This window comes from Argentina silus, assembly GCF_951799395.1.
Source record: "Argentina silus genome assembly, chromosome: 20".
In the NCBI taxonomy this organism is placed as follows: Eukaryota; Metazoa; Chordata; class Actinopteri; order Argentiniformes; family Argentinidae; genus Argentina; species Argentina silus.
The window spans coordinates 12760716-12776108 of record NC_139674.1 but is presented as its reverse complement, the minus strand read 5'-3'; the positions used below and the strand labels follow the sequence as shown (position 1 = coordinate 12776108).

At 44.7% G+C, this 15393-nt stretch overlaps 1 protein-coding gene across 1 annotated transcript in view; it reads right to left on the bottom strand.

The window, feature by feature from the left end:
- Window positions 1-10395: 10395 nt before the first annotated feature.
- The window catches only part of cradd (CARD and death domain containing adaptor protein), a 12178-nt gene continuing 7180 nt past the window's right edge, over window positions 10396-15393 (bottom strand). Inside the window, exon 2 of the mRNA XM_083692209.1 lies at window positions 10396-12557. Within this exon, the coding sequence (XP_083548335.1) occupies window positions 12262-12557 (296 nt within the window). The 3' untranslated portion in view covers window positions 10396-12261. The remainder of the gene's footprint in view (window positions 12558-15393) is intronic.

The window sequence follows — 15393 nt, the reverse complement described above, 5'->3', positions numbered from 1 at the left end:
ACATTAAAAAGAATAAGGGTAGCATAAAAAAAATAAAAGAAGAAAAACAGTCAAACACAACACATTAAAACATAATAAGGGCAGCATTCATTAAAGGCTAGTCTATAAAAATTAGTTTTAAGAAGAGATTTAAAAGAAACTACTGATCTTGCTAGCCTAATATCCTCAGGCAGGTCGTTCCAGAGTTTAGGGGCCCTTAACGTCTTTAGTCTAGACTCCGGAACGGCCAGATCATCTAGAGGCTAAATCATCGTAAAGTGCATTGTCACAGACCACAGGTAAAGTGCACAGTGAATGTGCCGAACAGCGGTAGCCTACTAGAGGCTTAAGTGGTCATTGTAAAACCTATTGCCGCTTAGTGCATATGTTCTCCTGCTGTACATAGACACACAGACTCCTATGAAGAGGGTGGCTGTTGACTATTTGTTTTATTGCTCATCAGTTTGGACTGTGCGGACTGTTGTCTGATGCCGATGATCTTCTTGGTATATCTAATTACCCTGTCTCATTTGTGTTGGTCCCGAGTGCGCATATTTCCAATATATGAATATAATATTTCCAAACACGCATTTGAGGCACAAAAAAGGAGAGAATTCTCTGCACAACACTTTGATAGAATAATGACATCAACGTCTCGTCAACATGAAAAAACGTTGTTGCATCTTTCTGAACGTTGCAGCACGTATGTCATCTGTTTCGTCATCAAGGTAGGCCTATCTATACTCTCCAGCAATAACACACTCTTTCACAGATGTGGGAAGGACGTGTCCATATCTTGACATTTCTTCACATTGATCCCTAAGTTTGTCAGGTGCAAGATTTCTCTCGAAAACCCCGCCAGAGAAAACTCGGTGTGATAGGCCATCTATGGCCGTGTCGTCGGCGTATGATATGTAATGATGTGTCTGATCAAGCGGTTTTCAATCGTAGATGTGGACAAGGTATAGGAAAAGATCAGCCTTATAACGCATTATGACTGCATTATAACGCCGTAGCATAAGTAAAGTATCATCTATTGAACAGCTGTAAAGATGATGATGATGATAGTGATGATGAGAGACCAAGCGGCTGCTCCATACCGTAGAAGCAACAAAGCTGATTGACAATGTGACCAGCCAATCAGAGTCATGGAGTCTCCTTGTTAAACTGAGAGCTTGACTGCTATTGGTCGACAGGGTTGCTCTCTGCATCGGCAGTCCGCTGGAATTTTGGACAAAGGGTTTCTCTCATCCGTGGCCACTATCGTCACTGTGTGTGAGGGCAAGTGGCAAACTCCAGAACCCATGGTCATGATAGAAACATTGGATGAACGTCCGTCGTTTGCTGTCTGTCACAGCACGGATTCTGAATCAGTCAACATAAAAGGAACGTTGTTGTGCGTGTGAAATCATGGGAGAGAAATGCTATGAGTCAAACATGGATCTAAATCCTTTAAGACACCGCAAGAAAGTGAACAGATGTTTGGGGGAGGGGAGGACCTCCTCACAAGAAGCCAGTGGGGAAGCTAACTATGCATCAGTACCTCTGTTCTCACAACAACCACAACCACAATAACAACAACAACTCCCTTCACAACACATAGCTACTGGCCAGCTCTAATATTAATAATTAATTTTAGAAAATGAATGCTCTGCCTTCATACTCTGCAGAACATCATTATTAAGGGCCACCTACCCCCACCCCACCCCCCAAACACTTGGTCAAACCCTCAGTCTTTGCAGTGTGGTTATTTCCTTGGTTTATACTGCCCCCCCTTGGTATATGGTATGAAGTGCTATTCAGGAACTGAATTAGACTCCTATAAACAGATCCCATATCAAATCATTACACTGTTTACATTAAGTTGCTCTTATGCTTAATGTGTCATAATGCTGAAATACGTGTAGTGTGCTTTTTGTTATTATGTTAAATGGAATAAGGACTGATTATTACACTATTTGCCTGACTGCTAGACTCAGGTGTGTGTGTGTGTGTGTGTGTGTGTGTGTGTGAGAGAGAGAGAGAGAGAGAGAGAGAGAGAGAGAGAGAGAGAGAGAGAGAGAGAGAGAGAGAGAGAGAGAGTCATTGCAACAGTACATCTCTATTTATGGCAATTCTAGTTTAAACCAGAAGATGGCGCTCTAATACCAGTACAAGTACAACTCAAGTGGTCACTCGTGAATAACTATTTACGGTGTTTACTCGAACACAGAACCCAACTACCAGACTTCATGCCTGTGTCTTGACAGGGCCTAAGGCACAGGGTATTTCAGTATATTAAAGCCACTGTGTTCCACCTCTCCAAATAAAACCGGTTCTTCTACAGCCTACAATCCTAGGGACTCCTCAACATAATCTATCCATCCCAAATATGCTTTTTGCCCCTTACCCCTATGCACGTGTGTAGATCTAAGGGGGATTATTTAGGTGTCAAAAATATGTGAACATTTCAGCTGCCAGTCTGCCATGTTATCAATTCACGATTCAAGTGTTCTAGTTCATTTAGTTCTAAAGTGCATTTCACAGAATTATCATAGCACACTTCATGACATCAAGACATCATTTAAATTTAAATGTTATTTCAAAATCTTTCAGATCTACATGAGGGGGCCGGGAGTGAGGGCAAGGGTTCGATTTGGAATTTATGCTGGTTACTCTCAGATGATTGCTGATAAGATAATATTTACCTGAAAGCATCAGGTGATGATGTCACTTCTTGTGTAATGTTTTAACAACAGCTCCGTGAAACTGAGTGTAAAATAGCCTACAAATGTTTAGGGAGGCTACGTAACTGACGATATTTCATAATGCCCACGATACATAACCCTTCCCATCACATTACTGTGGTAGCATCATATCATCATCCTCATCATCATCCTCATCATCACCATCATCACCATCACCATCACCATCACCATCACCATCACCATCACCATCATCATCAACGTCATCAGCATCACCTTTGGGCCCTTACACAGTCAACACTGTCAGAGTTGACAGTAAGCCAGCATGCCTTTGGCTGTTTAGTCTGGAGACTTGACCAGTTGGTGCCCAGTTACAGCCCAAAGGCAGTCTGGGTATGAGCAGACAGCACCCCCCCCCCCCCCCCCCTCCCCTCCTCCTCCTTCACCCCCTCTCTCCCTCTCCCTCAGTCCCTCTCCTTGTCATCTCACATCAACCCACAGAAGGATGCAGTCACCACAGCAACCGTAACTAATGTCCACATTCCAGGAGCCTTTGTGGAAGGATCAATAGGGGATGATTGGTGGGTTGGCTCATCCTGCTACAGGGAATGTTGTGTAATCCTGATTCTGATGTCTCTAGTGAGGTTCCAGGAAGACTGTGTGTGGTCGTCACAGTGCCTGGAACAGACAATGGGGTTGGAGGAACAGCTATACAGTAGATTCACACACACACACACACACACACACACACACACACACACACACACACACACACACACACACACACACACACTCCTATAAGAGATAATTAGAAAAACCTTCGACCACTCCTAAAGATTTGCCCTTCTGACGGTAGGGTTGCATTCATATGCTGATGACTTGCCTGTTTAGGCGTGCCAGGTCACCATAAGTGGAAGCCATTGTCGTCATTGTCTACATACTGGTTTAGGACAAACTGTACAGGAAAACAAAGAGGAGACTTTTTTTAACTCACTAACTGCCAAATAATCCCGGAACAATCACCACCTAGAGTGCCAAGTGTTTTATGTGGTATTTACCTAGCAACGATACTTTGATTGGTGAAAAATGAAGCGTTATCATTTATGAATTTTTGGTCAATAAAGTCACCCGTGGCACTCTAGAACGTTGGCAATTTGGGCAACTTTATTCACCCTCGGCACTAAATGAGTTAAGTAACATTTTACTGGGCACTTACTGTTAGGGTAGTTCTTGGTCTGAAATGTTACCCCCTTGATCAGAATGACGGTAACACGGTTAGGCCAGTGTGTAATGCGGGAATAGTGGCCTATTCTGAAACTCAGCCAATGGATTCCGACCACCCCCGGAGACAGCTTGTTAGCATATCTCATCAGCAGCGATCGTGACCGTGTTACGGGGTGGTTATGTCATAATTACGTTATGCTATTCCGCTGGACTAATCCTGCGGTTCACGGAAAGGCCAGTGAGATGGAGAGTCATCGGGTTTTCCACTTTAACACACTCGACCTGGCTCTCGCCGGGAGGATGTCCATATGCTGCATCCCAGTTCACGGAACTCATCATCAGAACCAACGTTAGAAGGAAAATAAGAAAATCATTCATTCATTCTATCCCTCCGTCCATCCATCCGTCCATCCATCCGCACAGCCAAAGCGGCGTGACTCCACAGCCTCCGTGGAGAGGGGAGACGGCCTCGGCCCTCTGGAAACGTTCCTCCGCTGAGAAAGACAGCTGTCTCCAATAACCCCAAATATGACCCCTAATTTGCCCATGTTGAGCTGCTGATGGGCTGCTTCTGAGAAGAGTGGCCTCTGGTCCCCCCCCCCCCCCCCTCTCTCCTTTTCCTAGGTTCTATCCAGCCACAGTTCTGAATTGTCCTTGGCACTTGTGTGGGAACACAACATTCAATTACTGTAATAATCATTTCCAATTATTCTTACATAAGATGTCCACATTAATTAAAAACAGCAACACACACAGAGAGAGCGAGAGAGGGGGAGAAAGAGAGATAAGCAGAGAGATTGAGAGAACAAGAGAGCATGACAATGCTGCAGGCGTTGTTTCACAAGCTGATGTTTGTGTATATTTATATTGTACATGTGTACATGTGTAACTATGTAAAGTATGTTTGAAAGGGCAGTGGCCCGAATACACTCTCTTCAGAGGCTCAGTGTCATAGCTGACAGAGTTTATATACATACTCCTCATATGTGACCCATGAGATGCACTCAGCATCAATAATGGATCTTCTCCTCTACATACAGTAGTCCAGTGTTCGTGAGTTCACATGCATTGGTGTGACTGTGTGTGTGTGTGTGTGTGTGTGTGTGTGTGTGTGTGTGTGCATGGGTGCGTGTGTGTGTGTGTGTGTAGAGAGAGAGAGAGTGCATGTGTGTGTGTGTGTGTGTGTGTGTGTGTGTGTGTGCGCATGTGTGTGTAGAGAGAGAGAGAGCATGTGTGTGCGTGCGTGTGCGTGTGTGTGTGTGTGTGTTTGTATCTGCGTGTTTGTGCAGGAGTTCGTGTGAGGTGAGGTGGAAATGTGGGGAAAAAAGAGTAAAAAATAGACGTGTCTCTCCCTGCGGTGAGTTGAAGTTGAGCTAAGACTTCACTAGAAGATTCCTTCCTCTCTGTCAAGCAGCTAAGTGCACTTCTGTCTTCCTGTTTATATTAATATTTCAACCAACTCAACATTTTACAATTTACTGATTGTATATCACTTCCTGAATTCACGGAATTGAAACTGAATTGACCCCCTGACCCTGTCTTACAGTCGATGAGGGGGGAACAGCTTATAAAGCCTATTTATCTGGATGTGGACCCGAACACACATTGAACATACTGTATCATTGGGACCTATCCAGAGATTTATGTAGGGCAGGAAGAAAATGTGTGAGGAATCTCAGGGTTTCTGGTGTAAACATCAATTAGATTGAGACAGATGAAGACTTGATTGCATGCTTAGCCAACCACACCGTATCTGACACACAGTCTCTCTTTCTCCCTCTCCCACTCTCTCTCTCTCTCTACTCATCCATCCCTCTTTTCTCCTCCCCATCTCACTGTCAAGCACCACAGCCTGGATATGGAAACGAGGACAGGAGCCAACAGAAGCACTCATTAAAGCAAGAGCTAGTTTGGAGGCAAACAAACCGTTTTTTTTTTTTTTTTTTTTTTTTTTTTTTACTAACGTCCAAATTAAATCTCAATATATCTCCATCATGTCACCAACCGCACAGTTAGAGAGAGAGAGAGTTTTTGAATGTGTGTTTGAATGTGTGTTTGAACTGTAAGTCCCTTTGTGTACAAATGTCTGCAAGGAGCACCTCTTCAGCAAAATTTCCTAGAAATTATTTTCATAAAAGAGGAGATAAAAAACCTGACATTAATATCAAATCTTCTAGATAAGAGGTGGGCACACAGGAAAGAGAGAGAGAGAGAGAGAGAGAGAGAGAGAGAGAGAGAGAGAGAGAGAGAGAGAGAGAGAGACAGAGAGAGAGAGAGAGAGAGAGAGAGAGTAAAGAGGAGAAGGTGGGGTTGATGAATGGGATATTTACTGTAAGTAGAGCTTGTACCTAGAATGGAGGAAGGAGGGAAGGAAATAAAGTTGGAGAGGGGTGAGGAGAGAGAGAGAGAGAGAGAGAGAGAGAGAGAAAGAGAGAGATTGAGAGGGACGGTATAAACTGTTTCATGACCGGCCAACACATGCCACCAGAGCAAGAGGTTTATCTCAAAGAGGAAGGGGGGGAGGGAAGTGAAGGAAAGGGGGAGACCAGCCCTGACAGTCTCCCCCATCCCGCGTGTCTCCATGTCTCTGAAATCCACATAACCCTAACCCTAACCCTAACCCTAAGTATTCCGGAGGAACCATTTTGATATACGGTGACCTATCGTTAACCTTAAGACCATCCTCTCACTTCTACTGGGTACAAATTTATAGAACGTGCTAGATGTCACGTCAGTCGAGGCGGTCGCTATGCAGCGCGTCCACACAGGATCCTGTTGCTGTGTGTAACACTGTACGGCGGCATGTACAGTATGCGTTACCGTTTCGGCGCGGCCGTTCGTAATGCACCGTCAAACGCCACCCGGGCACCACTGCGTTCCTACGGTACCCGTCGGACGCCGTACACACTCCTAATGCTCCTTACGCAGGAGATCAGAGTGATAGCGACCCGCGTAATGCTCTTTACCGGGGTTTAGAGTAACGCAGTCCCGGCTGTTGGCATCCACTCAAAGCCACAGGACACATAATGTAAATAAAGAGAGGACCAGGAGGCTATAGCGACAGGGCTTATCGCCTCTCTCTCTCTCTGTGAGGGTTGTCCATGATGGTGTGTGCGCGCGCGTGCGTGTGCGCGAGCGTGTGTGTGTGTGTGTATGTGAAAGATATTTGCGATGGCACGTCAGTGTGGATGTATGTCTGTGTGTGTGTGTGAATGCGTATGAGTGTAAGGGACTGTAGTATGTTATTGTAATTGTGTATGTGTGTGTGCTATAGTTGCAACGCAGCAGATCCTGGCTCGTTGGCCTTCTGCCACTTCCCTCTAATCAGGCTTCTGGGAAACCCATTTCCACACGCTGGGGCATTCTGGGGAACGGTTGGTTGCTAGGTAATCCCACAGAAATTCCTCTCCTCATTGCTGGCCTCTATAAGTACTGTAAGGAGACACCAACCCCTGGGCTAATCAACAGGGCAGTCCGCTGGTGTGTGTGTGTGTGTGTGTGTGTGTGTGTGTGTGTCTGTCTGTCTGTCTGTGTGTGTCTCTGTGTGTGTATGTGTGTGTGTGTGTGTGTTTGAGAGAGAGAGAGAGAGAGAGAGACAGTGAGTGATGTGTGTATGTCTGTGAGAGAGAACGCAGGTGTGTGCTTCCGTACCATTCATGTGTATGCATGTGTGCATCCACGTGTCCAAGCGTGTTTTTGTTTTTATGAATGTTTTATGAGAGTGTGAGTGTGTGTGAGGTCAAGTGAGTAAATTTCATTTGTGTGTGTGTATGTGTGTGTGTGTGTGTGTGTGTGTGTGTGTGTGCAACAGACACACTGTGGTAGTGCTGTAGCGCACAGCTTTACTAGGAAGGCAGATGCTCTTCTGGGAAGTGGGGTTTGCAGTGGCGTGGGACCAGAAAATGAGCTTTGAAGGCAAAAGAGGAATTCATTTCCATCTATTCTGCTGCGTCTTCACCTAAACAAATGTTCTGGCTTCACTGGGTATGCACAAGGCAAATTCTCTCAAATATTGTGTTGTGTTACATAAACACATATACATATATTACATAAATGTATTAACAAAAGACAAAATAGACGTAAACCGTTCTCACATTTTAGGCATATGTTTAGTCATATGGCTAGAGGTATTTTGTGGATAATTTGCACGTGTGTGTGTGTGCGTATGTATGTGGGTGTGTGTGTGTGCGCACGTGTGCGTGGTGTGTCTGAGCGCATGTGTGCAAGGTGTGTATGTGTATGTGTGTGTGTGTGCGCGTCTTTAAGTACTCGTTGAACACATGAGGAGATGTTACCTAACATTTCTACTAACTCCTTCACCCCTCCCTCCCCGTCTATTCTCTGTATTCTCTCCCTCCCTCCCTCTTCCTTGAATTTCCTGGTTTTTGAGGTTAAAAATAGCTTACAGATTAGAATTATTATCAGCCCAAGTAAGCCCTGTTGTGTAGAGTCCCAAGCCTGACTATACCATCCTCTCATACTGCATGATAAGTAGCAAGCGTGTGTATGTATGTGTGTGTGTGTGCATAACAGAGACACTATAGCAAATTCTAACTTCTAACTGTGACTTCCATTTAATGCACTCCAGAAACCAACAAGGAATAGACGCCTAGTATCTACGATCTGACAAGAAATCATCTCGGACACAATTGTGAAATCTAAACTCCTGACTTCATTCATACCAACAAGGTACACTTACTACAGGGGTGTGGTGTGTGTGCGTGTGCATGAATGTGCATGTGGGAGCATCATGAATCTATCATGAGGAAACCTCCAGCAGACCTACTTTTGTAACACAAAACGATGTGGCTTAAGTGACCAAACCTGTAGCGATAACCATGATTAGAACATGATTTACAACAGAGCGCATACCAGTGGCCTTTGTGTGCGCCACAATCATACAGTGATTTAGTACCACCGTGAGACACAGTCCTGTTAAGTGGGGAGGGCGCTGTGGAGCAGCGAGGGGATTTAATATGCGGGCCATGAAAGACTGCTGGGATCACAACCGCAAACACACTGTTGCTCTATGAGTCTTTGCTCTGAACAACACACACATTGTTATCTGTGTCCACAGAGGCGTCGTGGTGTGGCTAAGCTGGGTATGGTGTCCTGTGGTAATAATAGGGTGAGGCACTCCCGTAAACCCAACAGGCTAAGCCATCTCTTCAGGCAGCCACGCTGTGTAGGACGCGCACACACACACACGTACACACACACACGCAATTTACCAAGAACTACAATTGCACCGAGTTGTTCTATCTTGTTTATTTTTGCGCTTCTTCTCCGAGGACACACATTCTCTCTTCCAATCTCTCCCTCCGCTCGAGCTTGTTTCCAGTAATTCTACAGCAGTTACATTTACATTCATGGAATTTAGCAGACGCCTTTATCCAAAGCGACTAACAACAAATACATTTGTTTAAGTAAATGAATCATCTATCAATCAGTCATCATAAGATAAAGTAATCAATGCTCGGACCAGGGGCCATAGGCAGTCACAATGCTAGAAGAAGGATTTTTTTATTTTTTTATTAACAGGAAAGAAACTTGTACAGGGGGGTAGTGGGGGTGAAGAGGTCTTTAGGAGGCAGTTGTTGTTGTTGTTGTTGTTGTGTTGGTACAGTGTTTTCTCTGTAATGACTCAGTACAGTACGTGATCTACTGTGAGTGTGTAAATGTGTTTTTGTGAGAGTACACATCTCTATAGGAATGTTTGCCCAAATGGAAGCTTCTGAACTCTTTGTCCTTAACACCAAGAGCTAAATGCCTAACTTTAGATGGGCTTGCATAACCCACACTTCCTCGGAAATCTCCCTTTGACACCATTGAATTATTACACAAACGTTTGCTTTACGCATGCATATCTCAAGTTAGATAAATCACGTTTTCATCTCCTCCCCCTCTTCTCTCATAAAAAATGAAAGGCGGGCAGGGTGAGGAGAGAGAGAGAGAGAGAGAGAGAGAGAGAGAGAGAGAGAGAGAGAGAGAGAACCCAGAACTGTGGACATTGTGAATCTGCCTTCCTTCTTGACTCTGACTAGTGTTTTGTTTTTTAGCAGAGCTGGACTGTTGCCCCCTACCTGGGCTTGGCCTAGTTTACCTCCTTTCTACAGCGTGTTTGTGAGGCAGCCCAGCCACTACACAGAAACAGGCATGGAAAAAACCCTGCAGCAATAAGTGTGTGTGTGTGTGTGTGTAATCGCAAGACAGCACTCTTCAAATATTTTCTGAGTTTCTTAGAATGCTAGAAAAAAAACTAACTTGCGCTTCAAAGCTTTCCTGGGAACTCAGCAGTGCTGGCATGGGGACACAAGATCTGATCACATGCATGCCTTTAACTATGACTAAACACTTTGTGGTGCTGTCTGTAATGTGTGCAAGGATGTTGTGACATCAGAAGACAAGTCAAGTATTCCATCAATCGTGTCTTAGTTTACTTCATTTTTACTTCAAGTTTTATTTGCACGAATTGAAAGAGTTGTACACAAAATAGTTTGTACACCGTTTAAAAAACAACAACAGTATGTGCAAAGCCCCAGCCCCCAGTGGTCATAAAATGAGGCGCATAGATTCAGCATTTTGGGTAAACAAACAAAACAAAAGACCAAATGAAATCTCGACGCAAAAAGATGTAAAAGAAAAGACAATCTTGGTTACATAGTCAAGCTATTGGTGGTGTGGAGTTGTGATAGACAGTAGTTACAGTCGAAAACACAAGAACAACATTTTTATATAATTTAATTGCGATTTCTTTTTTTTCTTTTTTTTCTTTTTTTTTTTTTTACAATTGAATCAAGAAACTCATAAAGAAAAAAAACATTATGATCCAACATTATTTCTCAGGCAAATCCAGTGTAAACATTTTAAGGTGCGTCATCGTTGTAAGCCGTTTACCAAACTTATCAGACTCACATTCCGTGAGTCAGAGCAGGACCACCTTAAAAAACACGCACACAAACAGGAGAGCGCTTGTTCGGAGGGCTTGACCTTATTAGGTTCAAGAATGTAAAAAAACAAACAAAAAAAACTGAAGAGTGGGCAACCATTGTTGCTGTGCTTGATGGGCCCATGTGCTTGTTGATTACTTCTAGGAATAATGGACTGTTGATGGTGTTTTATGGTTAACTAGATTACCTATCTGTGAACTCCCTACCCTCGGGGCTTCCTGGAATTCAGACAAAAACTCAAAACCAAACACAGACACACACACACACTTAGTGCAAAACACAACAATGATACAGTTACTGCAACGCTTTATTGCTTACAGATTAAACTGATAGACAGACGTTTAAAAATGTGCACACGCAGACATACACACGCACGCAGACACACACACGCATGCACGCAGACACACATGCACACACAGACAGACACACACACACAAGCACGCAGACACACACACGCAGACACACAGGAATTAATGACTGCAATGGTTCAGTTGGGGTATGGAGCTAATGATTAAAGCCAATTGGAATTGACCTATGGCACATCCCCAGAGAGAGAGAGAAGGAATGAACAAGAGAGAGAGAGAGAGAGAGATAAAGAAGAAGTGAGAAGGAGAGAGAAATAGAGAGACAGTTCACAATTAATATGAGGCTAAAGTACAGATTGACGGCTTCTATTTGAGGGTATTTGCATAGATGTCACCATTTAAAAACGACAACACTTTTTGCACGTTAGTCTCCCCTATTTCAGGGCACCAAAAGTATTTGGACAATTGGCTTCACGGGTGTTTCTGATTCATCTGGTGTGTATCTGTGCAGGCATAACTGACATAGCTGTCGATGTGTAGTACTGATTCTAGGCTTTGTGTTTGCTATTGGTGTCTGTCATGTGGACCAAAGAGACAATGAGAGTCAAGTTAGCCATTGTGAGGCTGAGAAAAACAACAGCAATCAGAGACATAGCCCAAACAATCATTAAAAAGAAAGCGCCGGTGAGCTCAGCCATCGCAACAGGCCGGGTAGGCCGAGGAAGACCTCTACAGTGGATGACCGAAGAATGCTCACCGCAATTAAGACGCAGAAGACTTCACCAACAGAGCTCCAGAGGCTGAGAGTTCGGTGAGGTGCAACAGCGGCCAGGTGGCTGGGGTGGGAGATGCTCTCCCGGACCACTCAGACAAAAGGATTAGAATGCAGATTACAGTGGCGCAGCGCTGATCCCCAAACAAGGCAAAGGGGATTTCATGAGCTGCGCTTCACCTGAAATTGCTTGTGTACACACACACACTAATATTCCTAAAAAAAAATACCCTCAAATAAAAGCTGACACACTGTACTTTAACCTCATGTTAATTGTTTGATTCCAAAATACAAACTTTTTGGAGTATAGAGCCATAAATGACCCTCTCTCCTCTCTCCTGTCCCCCTCACCGGAGCACCTCCGCCAGGGTGGAAGGGTGGACGTTGGCAGCCTGTAGGCTCTGGAGCAGTCTGTGAACAGTCGCAGCCCTTCCCTGGGTCTGCCTCCACCGGACCAAGCCTGCCAGGACCTGCCCGGTGGTGCTCAAGGCGTGGTCGGCACGGCAACGGTACAGCGCCTCCGCCGACAGACCCAGGTCCAGTAGGACCGACTCCCACTCGGGACCGAGGCGGGACGCCAGCCGGGACAGCTGTCTGTCAGACGGGACCGTCCGGAGAGTCTCCTCAGGAATGCGCCACTCGTCTGCGGAGGGAGACGGGGAGGGAGGGAGAGAGGGAGAAGACAGTGGAGAGGAGAGTGGAGGGTGGAATGGAATGTACAGAGATTGTTTAATTACATAATTGCAGATTCGTTCTATTATTGTATTGATGTCCTATCGTGATTCTCTCTCTCAAAATACTATCAGTTGTTTTGCCTTCAACAGCGTGGATGTCGCAATCACTGTGATCCCACTCTTTTCTGTTTGTTTGCTTTTAGGTCTCTGTAACATTGGGAGGAAGTGTGTGTGCGTGTCCTTGTACGCTTGTAAAACACTACCTGTGCATCTAGAACATGTTTTAAGTGTGTGTATGACTGAGGGAAATACAACAGAGAGAGAGACAGAGAGAGAGAGAGAGAACCCCAATGGCTCTCCTGTACCTAGACCGCTTCCCTTCTTAGGGAATAGGCTTACAGTACACCAGTGAACTGTAAGTCCCTTAGTGTACAAATGTCTGCTAGATGAGAGTGTGTTTAATATCTGACAGTAACAGTCTTATGTAACGTATGAGTGGACGGGCAAAGAGCACCTCTTCAGCAGAGTTTCCTAGAAATGATTTTCATAAAAGAGGAGAAAAAAAACCCTGACATTAATATCAAATCATGCTCTTCTAGATAAGAGGTGGGCACACGGGAAGGTCAAAACACAGTCCAATATTTAGAGGAATTATATATTCATGAAAAGATGTGGATCTTTTCACTGGTGTCTTTCAGTGCTGTGCAGCTCTCTCACTCTCCGCTTTTCTCTCTGCCTCTCTCTCTCTCTCTCTCTCTCAGTGATGTGGGGTTGAGTGTTGCTGCGTTCTAGGGAGCGTTGTTTGTCTTCCAGGCCAGGTGGTTGGTCGTTTAGCCCTGGGAGCAGAGCGCCAACTGTCCTTGGGGAGGACATACGGAGGTGGCCGGGTTCAAGTCCCTGTTATGGTCCGTAGTTGTTTGGGTAGAGTTGTATCCCGCACTATGTCCGAGAGCCAAAGTCCAGGTGTGGGAACCAGGTGGATATAGGGTTGTTTTGATATGAGAGGGGGGGGGGGGGGGGGGGGGGTCAGTCAGGTTTGGGGACGGTGCAGGCAGCCAATAACAGGCTGCTCAGTGAAAGGGGTGGGCTGGGGACCACTAGCCAATACATTCCCTCTCCTTTATACCCCCTATGCTTCCGCTGATTTCCCAATTCAGTCAGGATACTTACGTCGGTTCAATCATTATTGAATGAAAACGGTAATACGTTTAAGCTTGGCGTAACTGGATGGCTCCGCTCTGTGTTGCTCCTTTACTGAGGTTTAAGGACATCAAATACAAAGTACCAATATGCAATAGGCATGACTTATCAAAACCCAAATAAAAATCAACAGTTTGGAACATCATTAGGAAATAAACAAAAGTACTGGTGAGCTCAACAATCGCAAACCATAATTAAGAAAAAACCCCAAACAACTGTCCCACAGGTCAGGAACACTCTCCAGGAGGTAGGCTTGTACGTGTCAAGAGACGACCATCCATAGAATACATCATCAGTGTAATGGCAAAAAAAATTATTTGTACTATTTTGCTTAAGTCTTATATGAAATGTATTGACCTTGTTGTGACCCAATGTACTTTGTTATTTTCCTTTATGTGACTGAGGAAGAACCAAAACCGACTGCTCCTTCTCTCATACAATAGACAGTGTGTGACCTTGGAACACTCCTAACTGCAGGCTGAGACATTGTAATAGTGGCTTCACAACGCCTACGCTTGTTTCCCAGCTTCTTTATCAGCAAACAGGTGCATTAAAACTCTCAACTGAGACCAAACATCGTTTATTGTTGTTCACTGAAAGATTTCCATCACATCAGCCAAACTACAGATGCTTTACTGAAAGGTGCAAACCACGAGTTACCATAAAAAATGATGGTCAGGTTACAGTTTGCTAAAAAGTACCTAAAAAGCTTGCAGAGGTCTGGAAACAGGTATTGTGGACAGATGAATATTGTCATGGACCAGAGTGATTGCAAGAGGAACGTTTAAAAAAAAAAAAAAAAAAAGGATCTGCCCAAGTTTACCGCACACCACCTCATCTGTGAAACATGGTGCAGGGGGATCTAGGTTTGGGCATGTATAGCAGCCACTGGAACTTGCAAACTTATCATAATTGATGATTGTAACTGTTGACGGCAGCAGCAGAATGTATTGACGTGTACAGAAACATCTTGTCTGCTCGAGTGCAAGCAAATGCCTCCAAATGAATTGCGTTTACGTGGCATGCGCATTAGTGTGCTACGCCACCAAGCGCCCCAAACTTGACATTCCTGATACCTACTCCCATTTACTGGTACCTCCAAGCATCCCACTGTCAAACATCTTAACAACCATCCTGAAATAACTATCAGGCCTACACATTCCTGGCAACGGCAGGAAGTTCAAAGCCAATATTAGCTTAGCACCAGTGAAAGACTAACAAGTAGAATCAGGTGACGGACAGCTGACTTAAAGTGTCCTGCCTGAACTAACGCACACTTCCTTTAGACCCCCGACCCCTAGGCATGCCTGATTTCAAAAGATATGCCTTTTAGATCAACAGGGACGGTGCCTGCCTCGTGTGTAGGGTCTAGAATACATTACTCATTCACTCACACACTGACCTATTAGCCTAGCTGAATGGCAAGATGAACTGACAACACCCCCCCCCCCCCCCCTACACACACATTCTGAAGAGTAAAACTGTGTGCTTTAGAAAAAACGTGTCCTATATTCATTGTTAACACTCACTCAACATATGAAGCTGCATGTTCTCTTGTTAGCAACTACCCCACTCTCTGTTCCGGAGATACCCAAACAAACGCAT